Raw genomic sequence first — 24,885 nt, 5'->3', positions numbered from 1 at the left:
GCTTATGCTGGTTGCCAAGATAGGAGGGACAGAAAAAGGGTACCTGTCCACTCTTTTGCTACTCCTTAGCCCTCCTCCACCTTCACTGGGGAGTAGGGTGTGGCTAGAGGTTCCTGGGGACTTGTTCCAGGTATGTAGAGAACTCCCCTTTCTTTCCAGAAACAACTGCCTAAGCCTATTTACCCATGACCCCTGACCTCTGACCTCCTCTATCTCTTTGGCCAAGCTTGGCTGCTCCTTTTTTCTCCTTCTTTCCCTCCCTCCTCCTCCTCTCCTTCTTTGTGGTGCTGGGAATTGAACCCAGAGCCTCATGTATGTTAGCCACATGTCATGCCAGTCAGCCATACTAATTTATGGTGAATGGAAAGTTAGCTTTCAGGCGGCATTTGCTTCACAAATGACACAAAAGCCCACCCCAATCACAGGCTGCTCACTTTGGCTTTGTATCCTGTATCTAGTAGTGTCAGTCCTTAGAATCCTGCTGTTGAATGAGTGAGAAGATAAATGAACTGGAACAGGGTTTATATTGTATATAGCATGGAGGACTGACCTGAGAGGTATTGAACTGATGATGACTACAAGGTTATGGACTTACCATTTTTATTAATTAATTAACTAATTAAATTTTTGTGGTGCTGGAGGTGGAACCCAGGGCCTCACAAACATTAGGTACACACTCTACCACTGAGGTACACTCCCATGTTTTACCAATTTTAGAGAGTACAGAATTTTGTCTTGGGTCAGGGGTGGCTAAGTTGAGTTTTGTTTTTGCCTTGCTGAAATCAAGATGACGCAACTGGCACAAGTATAGCCTTCTAAAACAGAGAGGAAAAAATAGATGAAGTGGGTGATCCAGTCACATTAAGTAAGTAGTGGCTGTCCATCATCGTGAAATCACATTATCAGCCCCGCTAGGATTTCATTTGCTTTTCTAGAGAGCATATCTATTGGATTCTTTACTTTTTCCTAAAACATAGGATTTGCTGGGTAGAAACATTAAGTAGCATGGTATAGAAATGTGGTTTTTTTCTTCCCCTGTCTTAGGCAAAATAATTCTGAATCCATTTCTGCTGTATAGTATGAATTTCTGAATTAGCTCAATATCATTGCTTCTGACATTTCTTCTAACCAGTGGCAATACTTACATACCTCATTTAGGTCTCTTACTTCACGAGCACAAATGGTGAGTCTAGAAAATGACACAGGAGAATTATGGCCTTATGATTTTGAATCATTCAAACATTACAAAAATCTCCAAGTTAATTGATAACAACTGGCCTGTCATTTAAAACTCCATTGTTTAGGGAAGGCAAACATTCTTTTTTTATAGTGTTATTGGAAAAGCACTGGACTGATAAGAGTCTATGGAATAGGTGTTATAATACAGAGAGGTTTTGTTATGTTTTGAGACACAGTGACCCAGGCTAGCCTCAAATTCACAATCCTCCTGCCTCAGCCTGGGATTACAGGTCTGTACCATCATGCCTGGCCTGAGTTTTTGAAGTAGATAAATTTTAAGTACTTATCATTGGAAGCTCTTTTTGGACCTTAGTAAAACAATGTTAAAGGATAGGGTGGAGGGGTTGGAGTGGGGGTTGCGGGAACATGTACACTAGTTTTAAATGATTTGTTCCTTATCAGCAAAATGAAGGAAAATATTAAGTATCCTTTGAACCTACCTGGGCCATGTTTAACGTTCAGATGAGGCAACATTTGCCTTTAAAGTCATTGATTACCAAACATGTGTGTTGTTAACCTTTTAAGTTACCTTACTTCGCATGTCCTCCCCTGCTCAGCTAGACAGTGTTATTGTTAGTACTCCCATTTTGTACCTAAGGAAACCAGAAGCTTGGATTTTCTCAGGCAAGGATAGATACCCAAGACTGTCAGATACACCCTCTGGAAGTTCAGGAGTAGGAAAAAAGATATATAAACAGATACATGTAAATACAAAGCAGTGTGCAAATGCATTACCAATTCATCTTCTTTTTTGCAATTATTAATATGGTTGCTTAAGTTAGTTGGACATAGACATTTTCTTCCTTAACTTAGACAAACTGTAAAAAGCATTTACTTTCTTGTTATAAAAACAATGCTTGGGCTGGGAGTATAACTCAGGGATGCAGCACTGCCTAGAATGGTGAGGTCCTGGGTTCAATCCCAGCAAAGTGTGTGCACACACACACACACAAACACAGTTTTTTAAATTTAAAATTTAAAAATTAGAACGTATATACAGATATTTTAAAAAATCAGTATTTTATAACTCATCTAAAATATAACCTAAGTTTTATGTAGTAATATGTAAGTATATACATGTCCTTGTATACTTAGGGGTTTAACACAGAGCCACTGATTCTTCCTCAGTGGGGATTTTAGAGATTGCCACCCACCCATCTGGTGCTGGGCTGGTTTGGGTGAGACCGTCCTTCTTTTCTCCCTTCCTCTTTCCCTTCCCTCTTCACTCCCTCCCTTCTCTTGAATCTGTGACACCCAGAGAATGGTGAGGCAAGGCTGAGCAAGGCTCTGACCCATCCACAACATAGTCAGGATGGTGTACACGGACCAGGGACAACTGTTCTCTCTGCTTGCATCCTGCTTTCTTGGGTTTAAGTGTGGTTTCCTTGAGTGTGTGTGCAGTTAGGAATATTGGAATATGTAGAGTGAGGTCTGATATTCTGCTATAGATTTTCTGTGCTGACAGACACCAAGGGGTGAAATCCAGGCTCTGGTCTAGGCAGCTCAGCCTGCATATGAGCCTTCTTGTTATTGGCAGGGGGGATATGGCTGGTTTTCCTTAAGTTTTCTTTCCTACATTGTAGTCTTTTACTGTAATTGATATGGGTTAAAAAGAAAAGGTAACCTTAAAAGTTGTTTAAAAAAAATATAGAACTTGATTGTAATCCTAACTACTTGGGAGGCTGAGATAAGGATGATAGAGGTTCAAGCCAGTTTGAAAGACCATATCTCCAAAAAACGAGAGCAAATTGGACTGGAGGTGTGGCTCAAGTGCTAGAGTGCTTGCTTTGCAAGCATGAGTCCTGAGTTCAAACCCTAGTCTTACCAAAAAATAAAAATATAAAAATAAAAAAAAATATAGAACCTGCTGGACTTTTCAGCTAGACTTGAATCTCTGTTACTTCAATTGATCCTTTGTGGCATTGGATATATGTCTGAGGCTTCTCCACAATGAAATAGTAGAAATACCTTGTACAATATAAAATGCCCTCTGCATAAAATAACACTTTGACTTTGAACTCATTATTTGCTGATGATATTGAATCTATATGTAAAAGAATCAGGTTTTTGGTTTTTTTGTAATTTGAATTCTGCAAAAGTTCAGATGTGTAGAGTTGTATGGGTGGAGGTTATATTTTGGGGAAATTACACACATGCATGATATGTTTGCTTCCTAAATTGTTGAGGGAGTTACATATCTGTGTTAGTCAGCTTCCCATTACTGTTACAAAATATCTGATGAAATAATCAACTTAGAAAGAGAAAAAGTTTATTTTGGCTTATAGTTTTGGAAGTTTCAGTCTATGGTTGGGCAGACCCATTGCTTTTGGGCATGTGGCGAGGCAGCATATTCTGGTGGGGAGCTCCCACCCAGCAAGCCACTCACCTCATGACAGCTGGAAACAAAAAGGAGGGGCTGCCTGTTAGAATAGCCATCATTAGCAACACCACCACCAACAGGTGTTGGCGAGGATGCAGGGAAAAAGGAACCCTCTTACACTGTTGGTGAGAATGTAAACTAGTACAACCACTCTGGAAAAAAATTTGGAGGCTACTTAAAAAGCTAAACATTGAGCTACCCTTTGATCCAGCAATACAACTCTTGGGCATATACCCAAAAGACTGTGACACAGGTTACTCCAGAGGCACCTGCACACCCATGTTTATTGCAGCACTATTCACAATAGCCAAGTTATGGAAACAGCCAAGATGCCCCACTACTGACGAATGGATCAAGAAAATGTGGTATCTATACACAATGGAATTTTATGCAGCCATGAAGGTAAATGGATGGAATTGGAGAACATCTTTCTGAGTGAGGTTAGCCTGGCCCAAAAGACCAAAAATCGTATGTTCTCCCTCATATGTGGACGTTAGATCAAGGGCAAACACAACAAGGGGATTGAACTTTGATCACAAGATAAAAGTGAGAGCACACAAGGGAGATATGAGGATAGGTAAGACACCTAAAAAATTAGCTAGCATTTGTTGCCCTCAACACAGAAAAACTAAAGCAGATACCTTAAAAGCAACTGAGGTTAATAGGAGAAGGGGACCAGGAACTAGAGAAAAGGTTAGATCAAAAAGAATTAACCTAGAAGGTAACACACATGCACAGGAAATTAATGTGAGTCAACTCCCTGTATAGCTATCCTTATCTCAACTAGCAAAAACCCTTGTTCCTTCCTATTATTGCTTATACTCTCTCTTCAACAAAATTAGAGATAAGGGCAAAATAGTTTCTGCCGTGTATCGAGGGGGTTGGGGTTGGGGGGAGAGGGAGGGGGTGGAGTGGATGGTAAGGGAGGGGATGGGGGAAGGGGGGAGAAATGACCCAAGCATTGAATGCACATATGAATAATAAAAAAGTAAAAATTAAAAAAAAAAAAAGGAGGGACTGGGGTCCTAATATCCCCTTCAGGGGCATGTCCACAATGGCCTAACTTCCTCCCTATAGGCACCACCTCATAAGTTCCACCACCTCCCAATAGTGCCACTGCCTGGTGACCAGGCCTTTAGCATATGTGCATTTGGGGGACATCCTTCGATGTAAAAGATGTCTCAGGGTAAGTGGGTGAGTGGCCTTCTGTTTAAGGATGATGAGATCTAGGTATGACTAAGAGATCTCAAAAGTGGTACTTACCATATTGTGAAGCATACATCTGGTCTTCCTCTCTTTTCCTGGCATACAGTTCCTAAACTCCTTGGATTTTCCAAAGCAATAAGTATCTCGATATGCTAATGAGTAGACGGGCAACCTCTAGGTAGCTTCAGGATGGGGATTGGTGACAGAAAAGACCAGGCAGCGTGAGAGACCCTTCAGCCCCATTACCCAACCTCTTGGTAGAGGGGAGGGGATGAAGGTTATACTGATCACCAGTGGCCATTGGTTTAATCATTCGTACATGTATAATGTAGTCCTCGTAAAAAACCAAAAGGACACGTGTTAGTTAGCTTCTGGATTATTGACCACATGGAGGTTCCTGGAGGGTGGTGCACCCAGAGAGGGGCACCCTTCTTCCATACCTCACCTTGTACGTCTTTTTTATCTCTGTCCTTGGTAATAGCTTTTACAGTAAGCCAGTGCATGTAAGTGCTTCCCTGAGTTCTGTGAGCATCTCTGCCAAATTAACTGAACCTGAGGGGGAGGGGGTTGCGGGAACCTTGATTTATAGCAGATCTGTCAGAAGCACAGGTAAAATATCCTGGGCACGTGACAGGCATCTGAGGTGGGGGGGGTGGATGGGTAGTCTTGGGGCCTGAACTCTTTACCTGTGGGATCTGATGCCTTATCTAGGTAGATATTATTAGAATTAAATTGGATTAGAGGCCACCCAGCCCATGTCTGCTGCAAAATTGGTGCTTGTTTGCTAGTGGAGAAAAATCCCCACAACTTTTGAGGTCACACATCTTCTGTGTTTATTGTTGGGATGTGAGAGCAGAGGAAACCTTTTTCCTACAGACTGGTGGACCTTCAGTTCTGTATTCGGCAGTATTCGTTGATTGTGATCACAGCACTTTCTAACAAGGCGTATTGTTTCCAGTTTGTCACTTGCAGAGCATGGGGGCACACACCTATAGTCTCAGCACTTGGGTGGCTGAGTCAGGAGGATCTCCAGGTGAAGGCCAGCCTGGGCTGTGTACAAGTCTGGCCTTATCCAGAGATCCCATTTTCCAGGGTTTAAAGCAAATACTCTTACAACTTGAGCCACGCCCCTTGCCCCTATTTTCTTTTAAAAGCTTTGACACTCTCAGCAAATTCATGTGACTTGGGTGCCTAGAGATTTAGTGAAGAATCATCAGTTTTGGAGTCCCCTGTGTGGCCTCCTGTGTTTCCAGTCCCTTCTAATTCTGATGTCTGTCACACTAAGAGCTTATTAAAGATTCAAAGTTTAGCAAATGTTCTTCCCCAATCTGGTGTTTAGTCTGTAGAAAAAGGCCCAGATATTTTCAAGGGGTATAGAATCTACAGGGAATGATACCAAACTCGGACTTCCACAAAGCTTTCCCTAGACACACAGTTGCCCCCTGACCGCTGTCCATCCCCATAATAATTTGATGAGTCCTTAAATCTAAACCTGTGTTTGTTTTATATAAATCTCAGTAGGAGAGGTTTTTCTTTCCCCAAAACTCTCTTAACTAAACAACTGAATTCAAAACACACATACTGTACAAACTTGATCATTAGCTCTGCATGATGTGGTAGAAGCTAAGGGAACCAGGTTTGCCAAAGTAACTGTGATGATAGAAATGTATTAGCCTCTGAAGCTACTAAGGTGGCCCATTCTATCCTAGAGCACTAAAACAAATAAAACAATAAAGCATATATATACTATGTGTCTATGAGTAAAAGCAATCAGAACACCACACAGCTGATCAGAGATTATTCTAAAGCAGCAGATAAGCAAGGGTTTTATAAAGGTGTGTTGTTTGCAAAGTGTTGTCTCCCATAACTACCTGTCCTTAGAAACCTGCCCGTCTGGAAAGGGGCCTCTGAGTATTGTCAGAAACAAATAGCTCCCAACACTTCTGCAAATCCTCTTGGCAGGAACATCGAATCAACAGTCCAGGGATTAAGAACCAGCATCTTGGCTTGGGGTTTGGTAAATTAAAGGTAGAGCTAGGGTCAAGAAATATAAATTAGATAGTAAATCACTGGGGTTTTCTTTTTCCAACAGGATATATGATTCTTTTAGTTTATTTATTTTTGGTGGGATTGGGGTTTAAACTCAGGGCTTCGTGTTTGCAAAGCAGGATCTCTACTCCTTGTGCCACACCTCTAGTCCATTTTGTTCTGGTTATCTTGGAGATGAGGTCTCCTGAACTATTCTCCTGGTCTGGCCTTGAACTTTATCCTCCTGATCTCAGCGTCCCAAGTAGCTAGGATTACAGGTGTGAGCCACCAGCACCCTATGGGTTATATTTTATTATAAGGTGGTAATTTCTGCCCACTAAGATACTATATGAAAATTAATGTCCTTAAATACATTCTTAATTTCTTTCCTTTATCCTTGTCTCCTTTCAGGTTAAATCAGATATTTTTTTAAACATAAAGTGCATTTTTTCCCTCATTTCATGTATACTGAATTTTATTTTTCAGGCACTCTACTGAGGTCAACAATATAGGACGAATACATGGTCCTCTGCACTGTAAGAGCGTGCAGTCTAGTAGAGACAGACTAGTGTGTATAGAAAGGGAAAAGTTAATAGAGGGATGTTCTGGGTGCTACAGAAATAATGGAGAAGGATCGTCTAGCCCTTTGGAATAGAGCTAAAGAGACTTAGAAAATCCTTGGAGAAGAGGTGAACACTGTGCACTGAATGAAGAATGGAGGGTTGGATAAATAGATGAGAAGGGAAATCTAGGCCCAGAGAACAGGTACAAAGGACCCACGAGTAACTGTATTAGAGGGCAAGGATTAGAGAGTGGCACTAGTTTGGGCCTTGAAGATTGGGGTCAGATCAGATGAGGCCTGCTATGGCACGCACTCATGCATGCAATTTGACTCAAACAATTGCAAGTGACAGAAATGCAGACTGGTTGGTAAAAGATTAAAAATGACTGAATTCATAAAACAGCATTAGATAGCTCCTATTTGGGTCCAAGTTCAGTATTTATAGTCATACTAGTGGCATTAGCCATTTATTAAAACAGGACTAGAAACTGAGTTATAAAATGTTGAGCTTTAAAAAGATGAAAGTGGATTAGGAGGCTCTGTGAAAAATAGACAGTGATGCAAACAGGCTTAAACCTAGCTCTCCTCCAGTTAAGCCTTTCAAAGGAGAAGCAAATTGTATCAGTCAGCTTTCCACTACTGTAACAAGTGCCTGAGATAATCAGCTTACAAAGAGAAAAGGGTTGCTAGGGCTGAGTTTTTGAGGTTTCAGTCCATTTAAATCAGTATTTGATTAATACCAACTCCAATTAAGTCACTGTTCTAGATCTGTTTTGTGCTCATGTTAATTTAGGTTTTAAATTAACTACTTTTTTAGAAGTTGGTAATGTATGTGCATTGTACACTCAGTTCCACAGTGAGAATGACTTTTTCCTTGCATCCCAGCTACCTGATTCTTCAGCTGCCCAATCTTCCCCATCTATGTACTAGTTTCTCCCAGAGATGATCCATTTAGATAGTAGTCTCTTGCTCACACAGACAGTGCTAGCCTACTGTGATAAAATTTTCTGGTGGCTCTCTCAGTGAGCTGCACCCACTTGTATTCATGTCCTGTGTAATTCCCTTGCATATTGACTGTGGTTGCCCATGTGACTGGTATTGGCCATTGGGAATTTTGACAATTGCTTGTCTATTGAGACTTGTTTCCTGGGAATGTTTGCTATTGTAACACTCCCTCTCAGAACCCAGGAGCCACCACCTGTGAGATCCCTACCTAGTCATGTAGTGAAGCTACACGGAAGAAAACAGAGGTCCTTCCAATAGTCTCAGCTGAGCCTCCAGCTATCAGCCAACTTGAGGTCGGCAGCTATGTGATGAACAAACCACCTTCTCAGAAGTGGAACCTCCAGCCCCAGTCAGGCCACCCCGCACAATGCTGTGTGGAACACAGATGAGCTTTCCCTGCTGAGTCCTCCTCAAATTGAAAAACTGAGCTGTCATTATAAGCCCCTGCATTTGGTTTGTCCTGTAGCAATAGATAATGGAGACGTGCTATAAATACTATATGTTCTGTGCCTTGTTTTTTTATTGAACAATGTACTAGATACCAGTCTATTTCAGTATGTACAGAGCTGCCTCGTTCCTTTTAAGAGGTGGGTAGTACTGTAGTATATGGCTGTACACTTTAATTAACAGGACTCTTACAAATGGAAATTTGTTGTTTCCACTTTTGTAGTATTTCATGTCTTTGCTACATACTTCCTTTTGCACACGAACATTTATTGAATAAATTCTTTGAAGTCAAGTCTCTGAATCGAAGAACAGATGAATTTACTATTTTAGTAGGTATTGCCAGATTGCACTCCAGAGAGCTTCTACCCACATCTAGGGATGTGGGAGGAGCCTCCTTTAGAGAGTGACCTGAATGACTGGTGAGCACTGTGCCACAGTGAAGTTGGAGTGTCCCATTTTTCCTCTAATATTTTTTCATATATTTAAAACCCATTTGCATTTATTTATTTATTTATTATTTCTGAGGCAGGACTTCACCACGTTGCCCAGACTGGGCTGGAACTTGTGATCCTGCTATCTCAGCCTCCCGAGCAGCTGAGATGATAGGCATGGACCATTGCCACTTCCTTTTCAATAATCTATATTTCCATTTTGATGAACTGTCTTCCTTTTTTCCATTGGATTTATTGGTCTTTTTCTTCTTTGGAGGAACTTTGTGTGTTAAATAAATTAAGTATTAATGTTTACCCAAAACTTTAGAGTTTTGTTGTTTTTGTTTTGTTCATCATTTTTGGACTTTGCCCACCAACTAGGTATTATAGGTAGTCTCCCTTATTTTCTTCTAGTATTTTTTGTTTTATTATTTTTATTTTTTGATGTTGGGGATTGAACCCAGGGCCTTCCACTTGCTAGGCAGTGGTCAATCACTGAGCTACGTCTCCAGCTCTTTATTATCTTATTTTTTATATTTTAACCTTGATCTGTCCAAAACATCTTGACATATAGGTTTTAATTTTTAATTTTTCCAAATAGGTTTCTGAGGTGGCTGGCCAGTTGTCCATTAATATTGTTATTCTGTGTCATCCTTATGTACTATATTCCATACTTATGCCACAATTTCAATATGTTTATGGAATTCAGCAAATCTTTTTGAATTACTATATCATAAATCGATTATTTCCTTTTTCTCTGGTATCTTTGAAGATGTTTCAGTGAATACTTAAAAAATGATTCTTTTTAATTATTAATCCCAACCTAGTTTATGGTTTCTTTTGAGGATATGAAAATGAACATTTATAGTCTGCATTTTAAGTTATTAAAACCCCTGTCTCTTTAAGCCACTCAAAAGCCAATGATATGTGTTTTGTGTGCAGAAATACGGAGAAGATCAATCCACAAAACTGAGATTCATCTCAGGAGAAGTAGGATTGTGTATGAGTATAGAGAAACATGCTTTTAAAAAAAGTCATATGTCATATTAAGGCTTGTTACCAAGTTCCTGAAGCATGTGGAAGGTTGGGAGCTCGTAAAAGGAAGATTTTTGTCTTGTTAGTGGAATGATTGAGGCCAGATCATTGTGTGTGGAAATCAGGAAATAATGCTTGCAATATGATGTATTAAGAAAATAGGTCCAGGACTGGGGGTACAGCTCAGTGGTATATAGTATGTGCTTAGCATGTGTAAGGCCCTAGGCTCTCTCCTAGCACCACAAAATAAATAACATAATAAAGTTCATGAATAGGTCCATTTAACTTGGTGACACGCCTGAAATGACTGCAAGGTTCCTGAACACCTAGAGCAGTGACAGCCAAAGGGAAAACTGTGAAGTTCCTTATTAAACTCAGTTTCCTCTTCTACCTGCTTTTCCTTCTGCCTCTCTGGGCCAGCAACTCGTGTTCATTTTACCTCAGACCTTTCTTCACAGGCATGTAGTCCACCTGCAGTTTCCAACCATTCAGGGCCTGGGAAGCATGCATTTGCACCCCAAGGTGCAATTTAGCACATGTAACCCCAGTTAAGAAGATCAGCGGGATTCCCACAGGGATATGCAGAGTAAAGGTGCTGCCTATTCTGGGATTACATTTCAGCAGAATCTCCAAAGTTTGAGCTGAAAGGACCGAGTTCTGTGGGGTTTCAGATGTCAGCCAGAGTGGAGAGGCTTTTTGGGGACACATGTGCCTTCCCATTGTGGCTGCTATGCTCTCACCCTCTGCCCCAGGCCAACACAAAGTTGTATCATGTTCTCCTTCCTTCTTTCAGAAGCCTCCCATAGCTACTGGGTAGGAAGACATTTCACTAAGCTGGGCAGATAACTGACTTCTGGTTCAGAATCACAGAACATCAGTACTAAAGGAAACCCATAGGAACCCATTCATATTATAAATGATGTCTCTTTTTTTTCCCCTATATTTTATATTCTTATACCTTTGAGATGTTTTGGCACCAATGGCATTGTTCTCTGTTTCCTTGGTGCCATGTAAGCTGGGATATTTAGTTTTAAGGATAAAAAATTTTATTTCTTTTCCTTTTAGATCTTGTCTAAACTTTCCTTGCCTGCTCGTCCCTGGGAAAAACCAATGAAGCAGAGTTTTGCCTTTGACAATGTTGGCTACGAAGGGAGTCTGGATGGCATATGCTCCTCACCAACGACCAGCAGCACAATCAGCATTCTGGGCATGACTTGCCAGTCATGTGTCAAGTCCATTGAGGACAGGATTTCTAGTTTGAAAGGTGTTGTGAGCATTAAGGTTTCACTGGAACAAGGCAGCGCAGCAGTGAAATATGTGCCATCCATCATGAGCCTGCAACAGATTTGCCATCAAGTCGGGGACATGGGTTTTGAGGCCAGCATTGCAGAAGGAAGGGCTGCCTCCTGGCCCTCAAGGTCCTCATCAGCCCAGGAGGCAGTGGTCAAGCTCCGGGTAGAGGGCATGACCTGTCAGTCCTGTGTCAGCTCCATTGAAGGCAAGGTCCGGAAACTGCAAGGAGTAGTGAGAGTCAAAGTCTCCCTTAGCAACCAAGAGGCCGTCATCACTTACCAGCCTTATCTCATTCAACCCGAAGACCTCAGGGACCATGTAACTGACATGGGATTTGAAGCTGCCATCAAGAACAAAATGGCTCCCTTAAGCCTGGGACCAATTGACGTCAGTCGGTTAGAAAGCACTAACCCAAAGAGATTGTCAGCTTTTGCTAACCAGAATTTCAATAACTCTGAGACCTCGAAGTACCAAGGAAACCATGTGGCCACCCTCCAACTGGGAATAGAGGGAATGCATTGTAAATCTTGTGTTTTGAATATTGAAGGAAATATAGGCCAACTCTCAGGGGTTCAAAATATTCAAGTGTCCTTGGAGAACAAAACTGCCCAAGTCCAGTATGACCCTTCTCTTATCACCCCTTTGTCCCTAAAGAGGGCCATTGAGGCACTTCCACCTGGGAATTTTAAAGTTTCTCTTCCTGATGGAGCAGAAGAGAGTGGGCCAGAGACTGGATCTTCTGAGATTCCATCCCATGGCTCCCCCCAGAGAAACCAGATGCAGGATGCGTGCAGAACTGTGGTGCTGTCCGTCACTGGCATGACCTGTGCGTCCTGTGTCCAGTCCATTGAAGGCACAGTCTCCCAGCGGGAAGGGGTGCGGCAAATATCGGTCTCTTTGGCTGAAGGGACTGGAACGATTCTTTATGATCCCTCTGTAATTACACCAGAGGAACTCCGAGCTGCTGTAGAAGACATGGGATTTGAGGCTTCAGTGATTCCTGGTATGTTGTTAATAACACGTTTGAAGCACATCCTGGGGTTGTCTCTTGGTGTGGGTGGTTGGATGAGCCCTGGTGACTGTCTCGCGTGCTGACAGTTAACAAGTTCTGTAACCTGTCCTCACTTGTAGAGGAAATGGTATTTACCAATGCTGATTTGAGCTTCTTTCATGGAGTGAATACTAATTCTATGTTCTAAACAGAGCACTGAGGTAACACAAGGCCCTTTTCTTATCAAAGGAACCATTATTACTTTCACTGAAGGTTTCTCTTGCTACTCAAACTAAATAATAAAAGCAATAGAGCCTTAGTTTCAGCACCTACAGTTCATTCTGTTGAAGGGGAACTTAAAGGAAGGCTTTAGATTTCCGTACCTGCCTTTGACAGCTATAAGGCAAGAGGGTTGGCAGGGTGGCTATGACATTCTTCACAAAGCTGGGGGCTCATCCTGTGATGGCATGTCATTAGGCAGAATTTCCCACGTGGTGGCCATCCCCTCTCCCTCCTCTTGGTTCAGTGGCTTGTGTTCTCTTTCATTTCTCTTACCTTAGAACCCCCATAATGCAGCATCACTTGAACCCTTTCTGCATACCCTATGTCTAGTGGAAGGGCTGCCACCCCACCCAAGGAAGAGCTGTTGTTGTAGTGAGATGAGGCGAGGAGGAGTAAACCATTGCCTAGCAGCAAGACAAGTTCTGTGTGAGCCCAGGCCCTGGCTTTTCCAAGATGGTCCGTGGAATGAGAGGTGTGGGGCGGGGAAGGGAGGAAGACACAGCCTGCACATCCTGACCAGTGGCCTTAGCCTGGAAACTAGAGGGATGCACAGTGGCCTGAGATGAGGTCAGGAGGGTGGCTCTGGGCTCAGAGCAGGAGGTTGGTCAGCGATCACAGCCACCAAGCTTGTGATCAGTGATGGGCTGTATGTGATGGGAGAAGGCCCTGGAGGAAAGGCAGAGCCAGAGATGAGACTGGATGAGCCCTCCCAGATGCTGGAGGACTGTGAGGCTATACATGCAGATTTGAGTGTGGTAGCCTGGTGAGGACAGAGACTCAGGAAGGGGGAACAGGAGAAGGGAAAGAAGCTGAACTAGGGAAGCACAGAGGAGAGGAAACTCCCAGCTGGTGACTGGAGGAGAGGGGTTGCATAGGCAAGGTGTGAGGTATCTCTCAGGTTAACTAGGGACAAGCCACTGGAGGCCTCCACCACTGTTTCAGCACACCCAAAGGTGGGAGTCCAACTTGGTGAGGCATGGAGACTACAGGTAACTTAGGGCCGGAAAGGATAGGGCAAGGGACAGAGCTGCAGGATATTCTAGGGAGAGGCTGAAGATGAGGCAGGAAGGGGTGCTTTCTCTTTTGAGACTGAGTCTTACTGTGTTGCATAGGCTGGCCTCTCAAACTCCTAGACTCAAGTGATCTTCCTTCTTCAGTAACCTGAGTATCTGGTACTATAGGCTGAGGGGCCCATTTGGTGAGGGATAGCCCTATAGGTGGTGGTGTTTTAACTGTTAAGCCCTCAGATCCAGGCCCTGTATGTCCTGTGAATGTGTAGAATGGGCTAGGATCCTGTGGCTGCAGAGCATTTGGGCTGAAGCTTACCACTACAGGGGAGGTGACCCAGCACTGAAGAGCTGCTCGTGGTGCCCAGGCAAAGCCCCTCTGGCAGTGCCCAGGGCCTGTAGGACTTTGATTTCCCACATCCTGTTTCTTCTGGCCACTGACAAGGTTTGTGTCCTTGAAAGGTCCACTCTATTATAATACTTTCCTGCCTCCCCTCTGTACACAGCACACCCACTATTGAAGGGAGTGGGTAAGTCATGTGGGGTGGCATAGCCACATTCTTTGTCCTTTGTACCAAGTTTCAGGAAGGAGTGGTTCTTCCCCCTCTACCACCACCATACTTACCACCCTCTGGGGAGAAGTTTTTTGTTTGTTTTTTTTTTCAAAGAAAAACAAAAATTTATAAGGCGAACACAATAGAACAGTAAGTCCTGTACTCGGAAGGTAAGACATGTAAGGGTGCAAACATCTGCTGTTTTGTGTGAAGCTTGAAGTCTTTCAACAATACAGTCAGGTTATTGGGAACAGAAATGAAATGACCTTTGAGCTATGTATTACAAAATAATTAGATTTGGATAAATCTAGAAAGAAGAGGCAATTTTATTGAGCAGAATTATAGGAATTATTATTTATTTAACCCAAAAAGTTCTTAAGGTATCAGGTTTAGAAAATAAAAACTATAGGATACCCAGTTAAATTTGAATTTCTGGTAAATAATGAGTGATTTCTTTGGTATAAATATGTGAACATTGAATATATACTTAGAGTAAAAAATTAAGTCCGTTTACATTAAAAAATTATTTGTTGTTTATCTGAAATTGAAATTTAGTTGGACATCCTAGATTTAACCTGGCAACTTCAATTCAGAGTAAGCCATTATGCTCATGACCATCCTTTATGACCACTTGCATGCTAAAAAGGTATTATGTCCTCAAATTTTTGGAAGTTAGCAGAAAATGAGCAAAGTATCCCAATATGTGAGATTCATTCAGCAGAAAAAAAGGACTTAGAAGTCACAGGCTATTGTTAGTACTGGTCACTGCCAGTCTTTTTGTCATCTACAGCTGATTTTAGAATAATTATCCAAGTTGGACCCAGTCACAGACCATCTGTCATTAAAAGTAGAGAGCCTTGCCTGGCTGAGTTAGAGAGATGTGACAACTGAAAAGACATGTTGAAGATGGGGAATAGTGTGTAAACCTAGGGATGCAGGTAGCCTTTACATTCTGGAAAAAGCAAGGAAACAGATTCTTCCCCAGAGCCTCCTGAAGGCCACAGCCCTGCTGACACATTGATATTAGTGTCGTGTGACACTTCTGATTTCAGGACTGTAAGATAATATATTTCTGGTCTTTTAAGCCACTAAGTTTGTGTAATTTGTTACAGTAGCAGTAGGAAATCAATTCAACATGCATCAAGATTCAGAGTGACATTCTTCAGATTTGTGCATCTTATTCTAAGTAAATTACACCTTCAAAAAAGACAGTGGAATACTGGCACAAAAAAGAACAGTGGACATAAAGGAGTCCAACATCAAGTCCAAACCTTTGTGCTCTCCTAATTTCTGGCAAAGGTACCACTGGAACTTTGGGAAAGGATGGTCTTTTCAGTCTATGGAATTACATCATAATTGGAAAGAAAATAATCTTGCCTTTTACTTATACTGTCCATGAAAAATAACTAACATGTCATAGACTTGAATATGGAAGTCTATTAACACCCTAGAGTGTCTAGAAAAACATGTCATGCATATTTTTGCAGTGTTGGAATAAACGTCTATTAAGAGAACACAAAGAAGTACTAACCATTAAAAAAAAGAACAATACATTGGATTTTATTAACAGAAGGACTTTGTTTACCAAAAGACACCATTAGAAGGGTAAAAGCACACACTGGAAGGGGATATTTGCAAAGCATATAACTGACAAAAGGTTCATATCTATTATATATAGAGAACTTGTACAAACAGTAAAAAAAAGGCAAACAACTCCATAAGGGTGTGATTCTCACGGGGAGGGAGCCAAACCTCTGCTAACAAGAACGAGGTAGTGGTCAAAGGTTCAGACACGAGTTAAACAGACCTGTTTAAAGCTTGCTCCATGACACACTTATTTCTTGTAACTCATTTCTTCATCCATAAATAGGGATAACAATATTTAACGTATGGGGCTGTTTTAAGGATTAAAGGAGGTCATACATGTAAAGTGCTTAGTGGAATATGAATTGTTGCCATAATCATCAAATTAAAGCATTCGTCTATACAGAGCAATCATCTTTGAAGCAGTGATATGTTTTCATGGGTCTGTAAGTATGTGTGTCTGTTTCTAGGGCACCTCTCCAGGAGCTTTAATCTGAATATTGTCAAGCATGAACTTCCTGTTCTGAAAAACAAAATACTGTAGATATTCTAACCTGAATTATTTCTGACATTTTATTATAGAAAACTATTCTACCAGCCATGTTAGAAATGACAGTGCTGGGAATTCTATGCTACAAACTACAGGCAGCACACTTGGGTCTGTGAAGGAAGTGGCTCCCTGTGTCAGGGTGCTCCCTGAGAACCACGGTCCTGGCCACTCATCAAATACCCCACCACCCACCAGTACAGTAGCCCCACAGAAGTGCTTTTTACAAGTCAAAGGCATGACCTGTGCATCCTGTGTGTCTAACATAGAAAGGAATCTTCAGAAAGAAGCTGGTAAGAGATCTTCACCCTTGTTGAACTTGGGAATGCTGTGAATAGACTATGTATCTCCCCTTCAGGATCCCCATTAACTGTGTTTATCAGCAGCCCTGACAAACTGGCAGCAGGTTTATCATATTGTGTGGATGTTTGTCTAATGTCCTTGTGCAGTTAGCATTCTGTTCTTTTAAGTATTAAGTTTTTAGATAAAGTGTATCTCTGAGTAAGTTAGCCATAGAAAATCCAATTTAGTGGCTGTGGTACACTCTATGGGTAGACTTCTCACATAGCTTGTCCTAGTGTCATTCAGTATCTTCCCATGTCATCATTTCCTTTATAAAATGAATAAGTAGCCTGCATTTTATGCAGAAGGTCTAGTTTCATGTACTCTGGCTATTGCCCCTGTAAGCCACAGGGTTTTATGGAAATGCCAGTTTTGTTCACCAAATTGTGTTACCAATACTGTCTCCAACCTGAAAGTGCAACAGAAATCTTGATCCCCCTTTTTTTTTTTTGTTTGAAAATACTTTAATCATGACTCTACCTTGCCACTAGAGTGGCTTTTCTTACCTGGTGGCTCCATGTGTCTTTCTGCTCTGATGCCCTGGCCCTTTATCAACCCTAAGTTAGGGTGACATTTTTCCAGCCTCTTGTTCATTGTGCTTTAAAGCTTGCTAGAGCTATAGAATGACTGTTCTCAAATCGAGCTGTTACAGGAGTTCCTTTGTCATCCGTGGATGGGCTGCCCCTACAATTAATGTATATTTCATATGCCTGTGTTTCTGCACCTGACAAACCTCTCATTTTTATCCCTTATTGCATATTTGCTAAAGCAAATCATTCCTTTCTTTTATTTCAATGTGACTTCTTTTCCACCTCAAATTAACAAAACAGTATTAGCAAGGTGGTCTGGGGATTTCTTTTTCACTCCTGACAGTCATCAGGAACTGAAAAAGAGTAAGGAAAACTATTTTTTAAAATTATTTTTTCTTTATATGCCAGTGGGGGGGGGGAGGCACATCCTCTTTGTAACCAAGGTTGATAGTTACAGACTGCATCCCTTGCTTTGATGTGTGTACCCATCATGGAGTCTTTGAGAGCCTCAGCATCACTCAAGGCCAAGTGAATCTCAGGCTCCATCCCAGATCCACTGAGCCAGAATCTGTTTTAGTAAGGTCCTCAGGTCATTCAAATGCCCATTAATTTTCTTTTCTTTTTTTGATACTAGAGTTTGAACTCAGGGCCTCATGCTTGCTAGGCAGGTACTCTATCACTTGAATCATGCTCCTAGCCCTTTTTTGCTTTACTTATTTTTCACATAGTATCTTGTGTTTTGCCTGGGACTGACTTCAGACAACAATCTTCCTATCTACACTTCCCATGTAGCTGGGATGATAGGTGGGCACCACCATGGTTAGCTTGTTGGTTGAGATGGGTCTCACTAACTTTTTGCCTGGGCTAGCTTCAAACCATAATCTTCCTATGTCCACTTTTCACATAGCTGGAATGGCAGATATGTACTACCACGCCCTGTCCCTGTTAATATCTGAGAAGCATTGTTCTAGAACAGTGATTCTCAAAATTGACTATACATTCGAATCACCTAGAGAACTTTTAAAAAATATGATGTCTGGTGCCGGCCCTTAGAGATTCTGATTTGTCTGGTCTGGGTCAGGACCAGACATCCAGGTTGTTCACAGCTCCATAGGTGATCCTCATGTTCAGTCTAGAGGTTTCTGGGGAGATATTTTTCTTTTAGATGACCATGTTATCCCAGATGCATTGTCCAAAGAGTTACAGCCTTGACCTGATGGTTTCAGGTATTCTCTCTGTATTGGTTGCCTTGATGTCGGGAAAGGCAGAGGTCAAGTATAATCCAGAGGTCATCCAGCCACCCACAATTGCTCAGCTCATCCAGGACCTGGGCTTTGAGGCAACAGTCATGGAAGACAACGCAGGCTCTGACGGTGATATCGAGCTGATTGTAAGTATAGTGGCTGCCTCAGAGGTATAGGCTTTGGACAGTATGCTGATGAGTTTCTGACAGCAACCGTCTTTGTGACCATTAAGTTTCTCCATCTTAGATATGTCAGATTTGTTGTTGGGTTTTTGGTTTGTTCTTTTGTTGTTGGCACTGGGGTTTGAACTCAGGATCGCATGATTGCTAGGAGATCTTTGGTTTGTTTTGTTTGAAGTGCTCATTTTTTGAAGGGTCAGTTGTGTCAGAGAGTTGGAGGAGTCCCTCCCATCAAGTGCACTCAGGGTGAGGAGGAAGAGGTGGTGAGGGTCAGGAGGAAGGGTGGTGAGGTTCAGCAGTTGGGGAGAAAGAAGAGGTGCAATTGGTGGGCTGTGCTCAGCTTGGTAGATTGGGGGAGATTGAATTCGGTCACAATCCTTCAAGCCAAAAGAGAAGCTTGGGCACCTGCAGATGTATCTTGACAGAAGAAGTGAGCCCTTGGGCTTGCTAGTGTAACTCAGAGATGAGGACTGGGGTGGCTTGGTGGTAGAGCATTTGCCTAGCATGCACAAGGCTCTAGATTCCATCCCTGGTAATGCAAAATCAAAACAAAAAACTATACAGACAGAGAGGGATTGCTGTAGGCACCTGAGTGTCTATAAGGATAATTAGTGACCAAAGTATCCCAAAACACTTACTAGGAAGTGAATGCCCTAAGGTGGTGGTCATTCCCACTATGTTTTGGGCTGGGAGGTATTTCTGTTTGTCTACTTTTAGCAGCTGTATGTCAACAAATCATTGAAAATAAAGAGTAATTCTGGTATTTACAGTATGCAAAAGCACTTCTATATAAAGCTCTTTTTGTGTATACAAAGAGAGACTTAGAAGAAACCCTTAGCAAATTGAGGGATGTTATTTTACTAAGGAAAACAGATCCTTTGCCTCCTTATGTGTTTAGTTACGCCATTAATGGTAAGTAAATGTTTGAAGAAAAAGTGCTGAAGATATGAGTGGCATGCTGACTCCTGATAAATGGTGTTCTCTATAGAGCACACCCTTTGTTCTGGTGGTAGGGGGCTATCTGTGTGCTCGGGGCAAAGTTCCTACTTGCTGGGTTATAGCTGGTATCAACCATGAGAGAGGGGAGGGTCCCTGCTGTAAACCTCTAGGTTTACACATGGACATCTTGGCCTGCTCAGACTATTGTATGGGAAACCTAAATCAAGAATATTATTGGAAAAATCAATAAACGTAATAAACCACATTAACAGAAGCAAAGACAAAAACCACCCTTGATCATCTCAATAGATGCAGAAAAAGCCTTTGATAAGATCCAACATCATTTCATGATAAAAGCTCTAAGAAAACTAGGAATAGAAGGAAAGTTCCTCAATATTATAAAAGCTATATATGACAAACCTACAGCCAGCATTATACTTAACGGAGAAAAATTAAAACCATTCCCTCTAAAATCAGGAACCAGACAAGGATGCCCCCTATCTCCACTCCTATTCAACATAGTACTGGAATTCCTAGCCAGAGCAATTAGGCAAGAAGAAGGAATAAAAGGAATACAAATAGGTAAAGAAACTGTCAAAATATCCCTATTTGCAGACGACATGATCCTATACCTTAAAGACCCAAAAAACTCTACTCAGAAGCTTCTAGACATCATCAATAGCTATAGCAAGGTAGCAGGATATAAAATCAACATAGAAAAATCATTAGCATTTCTATACACTAACAATGAGCAAACGGAAAAAGAATGTATGAAAACGATTCCATTTACAATAGCCTCAAAAAAAATCAAATACCTAGGTGTAAACCTAACAAAAGATGTGAAAGACCTCTACAAGGAAAACTATATACTTCTGAAGAAAGAGATTGAGGAAGACTATAGAAAGTGGAGAGATCTCCCATGCTCATGGATTGGTAGAATCAACATAGTAAAAATGTCGATACTCCCCAAAGTAATCTACATGTTTAATGCAATTCCCATCAAAATTCCAATGACATTCATTAAAGAGATTGAAAAATCTACTGTTAAATTTATATGGAAACACAAGAGGCCACGAATAGCCAAGGCAATACTCAGTCAAAAGAACAATGCAGGAGGTATCACAATACCTGACTTCAAACTATATTACAAAGCAATAACAATAAAAACAGCATGGTACTGGCACAAAAACAGACATGAAGACCAGTGGAACAGAATAGAGGACCCAGATATGAAGCCACACAACTATAAGCAACTTATCTTTGACAAAGAAGCTAAAAATATATGATGGAGAAATAGCAGCCTCTTCAACAAAAACTGCTGGGAAAACTGGTTAGCAGTCTGCAAAAAACTGAAACTAGATCCATGTATATCACCCTATACCAAGATTAACTCAAAATGGATCAAGGATCTTAATATCAGACCCCAAACTCTTAAGTTGATACAAGAAAGAGTAGGAAATACTCTGGAGTTAGTAGGTATAGGTAAGAACTTTCTCAATGAAACCCCAGCAGCACAGCAACTAAGAGATAGCATAGATAAATGGGACCTTATAAAACTAAAAAGCTTCTGTTCATCAAAAGAAATGGTCTCTAAACTGAAGAGAACACCCACAGAGTGGGAGAAAATATTTGCCAATTATACATCAGACAAAGGACTGATAACAAGAATATACAGGGAACTTAAAAAACTAAATTCTCCCAAAACTAATGAACCAATAAAGAAATGGGCACGTGAACTAAACAGAACTTTCTCAAAAGAAGAAATTCAAATGGCCAGAAAACACATGAAAAAATGCTCACCATCTCTAGCAATAAAGGAAATGCAAATTAAAACCACACTAAGATTCCACCTCACCCCTGTTAGAATAGCCATCATCAGCAACACCACCAACAACAGGTGTTGGCGAGGATGCGGGGAAAAAGGAACCCTCTTACACTGTTGGTGGGAATGTAGACTAGTACAACCACTCTGGAAAAAAATTTGGAGGCTACTTAAAAAGCTGGACATCGATATACCATTTGATCCAGCAATACCACTCTTGGGGATATACCCAAAAGACTGTTACTCCAGAGGCACCTGCACATCCATGTTTATTGCGGCACTATTCACAATAGCCAAGTTATGGAAACAGCCAAGATGCCCCAGCACTGACGAATGGATTAAGAAAATGTGGTATCTATACACAATGGAATTTTATGCAGCCATGAAGAAGAACGAAATGTTATCATTCGCTGGTAAATGGATGGAATTGGAGAACATCATTCTGAGTGAGGTTATCCTGGCCCAAAAGACCAAAAATCGTATGTTCTCCCTCATATGTGGACATTAGATCAAGGGCAAACACAACAAGGGGATTGGACTTTGAGCACATGATAAAAGCGAGACACACAAGGGAGGGGTGAGGATAGGTAAGACACTTAAAAAACTAGCTAGCATTTGTTGCCCTTAATGCAGAGAAACTAAAGCAGATACCTTAAAGCAACTGAGGCCAATAGGAAAAGGGGACCAGGAACTAGAGAAAAGTTTAGATCAAAAAGAATTAACCTAGAAGGTAACACCCATGCACAGGAAATCAATGTGAGTCAATGCCCTGTATAGCTATCCATATCTCAACCAGCAAAACCCCTTGTTCCTTCCTATTATTGCTTATACTCTCTCTACAACAAAATTAGAGATAAGGGCAAAATAGTTTCTGCTGGGTATTGAGGGGGTGGGGGAGAGAGGGAGGGGGCTGGAGTGGGTGGTAAGGGAGGGGGCGGGGGCAGGGGGGAGAAATGAACCAAGCCTTGTATGCACATATGAATAATAAAAGAAAAAAAAAAGAATATTATTAGAAAAGACAAAAACTTTCTTTTAAAAAATGTGTTTTATGCAGTGTTCTTTTAAAAAATCTATACTGTATCAATAGTTATGTTGTTATCGTATAATCAAAGACTTTTATGTGAACTTCTGTATTTATTTATTTTTACCAAAACCCTGGCCTTGCACAGGCTAAGCAAGTACTCTGTCATTGAGCTACATCCCAGCCCAGAACTTCCGTACTGAACTGGTATCCTAGGAAATGCTGACCACTCATACCAGACAAGTGAATCATCTGATTCACCTAACCCATACTCCAGGAACGGCATGTCACACCTCCAGCCCCTATTTCTCATGTCAGGAAGTCATGACACACATACCTACATGGTATTTGCCACAACAGAGGTGCCATGGCACCTGGTTTGAATTCTGGCTGTTTTGCTGCCGGAACATTGAGTCTTTTAGTCTCTGAAGAGCTGCCATATGATGCAGACAGCAGTGGCTCAGCTAAGCCCTCTGAGTACAGGCTCCAGCTTGGCCCTCACTGGTTTGGTGACTTTATATGAGTCACTAGACCCATCAGCACTGCAGTTTTGAGACCTCCCTCATAGGTCTGGTGAGAATAGTACAGTGCCTAGGACATTACCTGGTGCATTACAGGTGTATAACAAATGTTAGTTATTATTGCGAAACTAAAAGGTGGGCTTTCATTTGAAATATTCGTAGATTTGATAAGATTCTGTTAGCACAGCCACCTGCTAACATGTAAGTGTCCGCTTGCCTGATAGTCTTCCCTTTCTGGTCTTTTTTTGGGTCCCACACTAAGTTGAATGTGTCTGATAACACATGAGCTCCCCTCTCCCTCCCTAATTTTTAGCCACATGGAACTCTCATCTCTTTTGCTGTTCATTTAGGAATTCTTGCTGAAAATTTCAAAGTGCACTTCCAATCACATTATCCTGATCATCAGTCACACCTCAGTGGTTACCCTTCCTATTATCTGTCAGCACTGCCTCCATCCTTTGAGACCACCTCAGATTCCACCTTCTCCATCAGGCCTTCCTAAGCACTGTCCTCCTGTTGATAGTGAGGCATTGACATTGTCTCCATTGGAGCCAACAGAGCACTAGAGTGGGAGGGTGTCCTAGCAGAGGCTGCAGAACAGACACCAGCAACATTTGCAACTATAGCATCTCTTAGGAGATTGGAGAGTTTTTGCAGAGGTGCACATCTGTGTGCTTGAGATACAATGAGAGAAAGATACAGTGGTGAGATAACAGACATAGAGTGGCTTCCGAAAGCCCATTCTTACAGAGCCCAAAGGGAAGCTGTGGTCTGTTACCATCTGCTTAATGATTGCTGTCATTAGGGGAGAGCCATTGAAGCCACTGGGCAATTTTAGGGGTAAGAGTCTTATACATGGGTTTGGAGGTGGGAGTCCAGAGTCTTGGAAAGGTGCTAGCCCATAGAGATGCCTCCCAAAGGCTCCTCTCAGTCCTGTGTCTGTAGAATCTTGTCCTGTCTTGCAGATCACGGGGATGACCTGTGCTTCCTGTGTTCACAACATAGAGTCCAGACTCACCAGGACAAATGGCATCACCTATGCCTCTGTAGCCCTCGCCACCAGCAAAGCCCATGTGAAGTTTGATCCAGAAATCATTGGTCCACGGGATATTGTGAAAATTATTGAGGTAATTTATTCATGAAAAAAATTACACCCACTTTTTTAAAAGTAGTGATATGTAATCATTGAAGAAAAATGAGAAAATATACTTAAGCAGAAAGAATAAAAATGGAAATCACCTAAAACCTATGAACTTTTCCCATGATAATAAGGCTAGTCATTTTAAATTAGTCCAAGAAGGAAATCAATAATTTGAAAGAGAATAACAGTGAATAGTAAGAAAGAAAGGAGGGGGAAAAGACATCTTATTTTTAGTTTCAGATATTCCCTGAGAAGCATCAGTGTTGCCAAGATACCTGGCATGTAGGGTTAAATTTCCCAATTCTGGTTTTAAAATGTTATTTATGTGCCAAGAATGTACTGACCAAGAGAATGTTGACATTGAACAGAATGGTACTGCACTTTGCCCCTCTGCTAAAGGGCTGTCTTGTTGAAGAGTTTGGTAATTTTTGCTTTGGAAATTTTCATGCCTGTTCTACCTCCTTCTCTCAGCTTGTCCTCAGCCCTCCTATTTCCTCTTTAAGGTCTCTGTTACGTCAGACCATGAGAAAGTGAGGATTAGTGATGATTAGAATG

At 41.5% G+C, this 24,885-nt stretch overlaps 1 protein-coding gene and 1 non-coding gene across 8 annotated transcripts in view; both read left to right on the top strand.

Moving 5' to 3' along the window:
* Atp7b (ATPase copper transporting beta) overlaps nucleotides 1-24,885 on the top strand; it is an 88,756-nt gene that overhangs the window by 31,411 nt on the left and 32,460 nt on the right. For all 7 annotated transcript variants that reach the window (XR_012436246.1, XR_012436247.1, XM_074043459.1 and 4 more), the window contains 4 exons: nucleotides 11,399-12,629; nucleotides 16,627-16,884; nucleotides 18,690-18,853; nucleotides 24,155-24,316. Coding sequence is in view for 5 of the 7 variants with exons in the window: in XM_074043459.1 (XP_073899560.1) it covers nucleotides 11,399-12,629; nucleotides 16,627-16,884; nucleotides 18,690-18,853; nucleotides 24,155-24,316 (1,815 nt within the window). In the remaining 2 variants the exon portion in view is untranslated. The remainder of the gene's footprint in view (nucleotides 1-11,398; nucleotides 12,630-16,626; nucleotides 16,885-18,689; nucleotides 18,854-24,154; nucleotides 24,317-24,885) is intronic.
* On the top strand, nucleotides 6,409-6,541 carry LOC141413185 (small nucleolar RNA SNORA66). Its single transcript, XR_012437996.1, has one exon. It is a non-coding gene; the product is annotated as a small nucleolar RNA SNORA66 (small nucleolar RNA).

This window comes from Castor canadensis, chromosome 10, assembly GCF_047511655.1.
Source record: "Castor canadensis chromosome 10, mCasCan1.hap1v2, whole genome shotgun sequence".
NCBI lineage: Eukaryota > Metazoa > Chordata > Mammalia > Rodentia > Castoridae > Castor > Castor canadensis.
The sequence above is the reverse complement of the archived record's forward strand: the minus strand, read 5'-3'. Positions and strand labels throughout refer to the sequence as shown.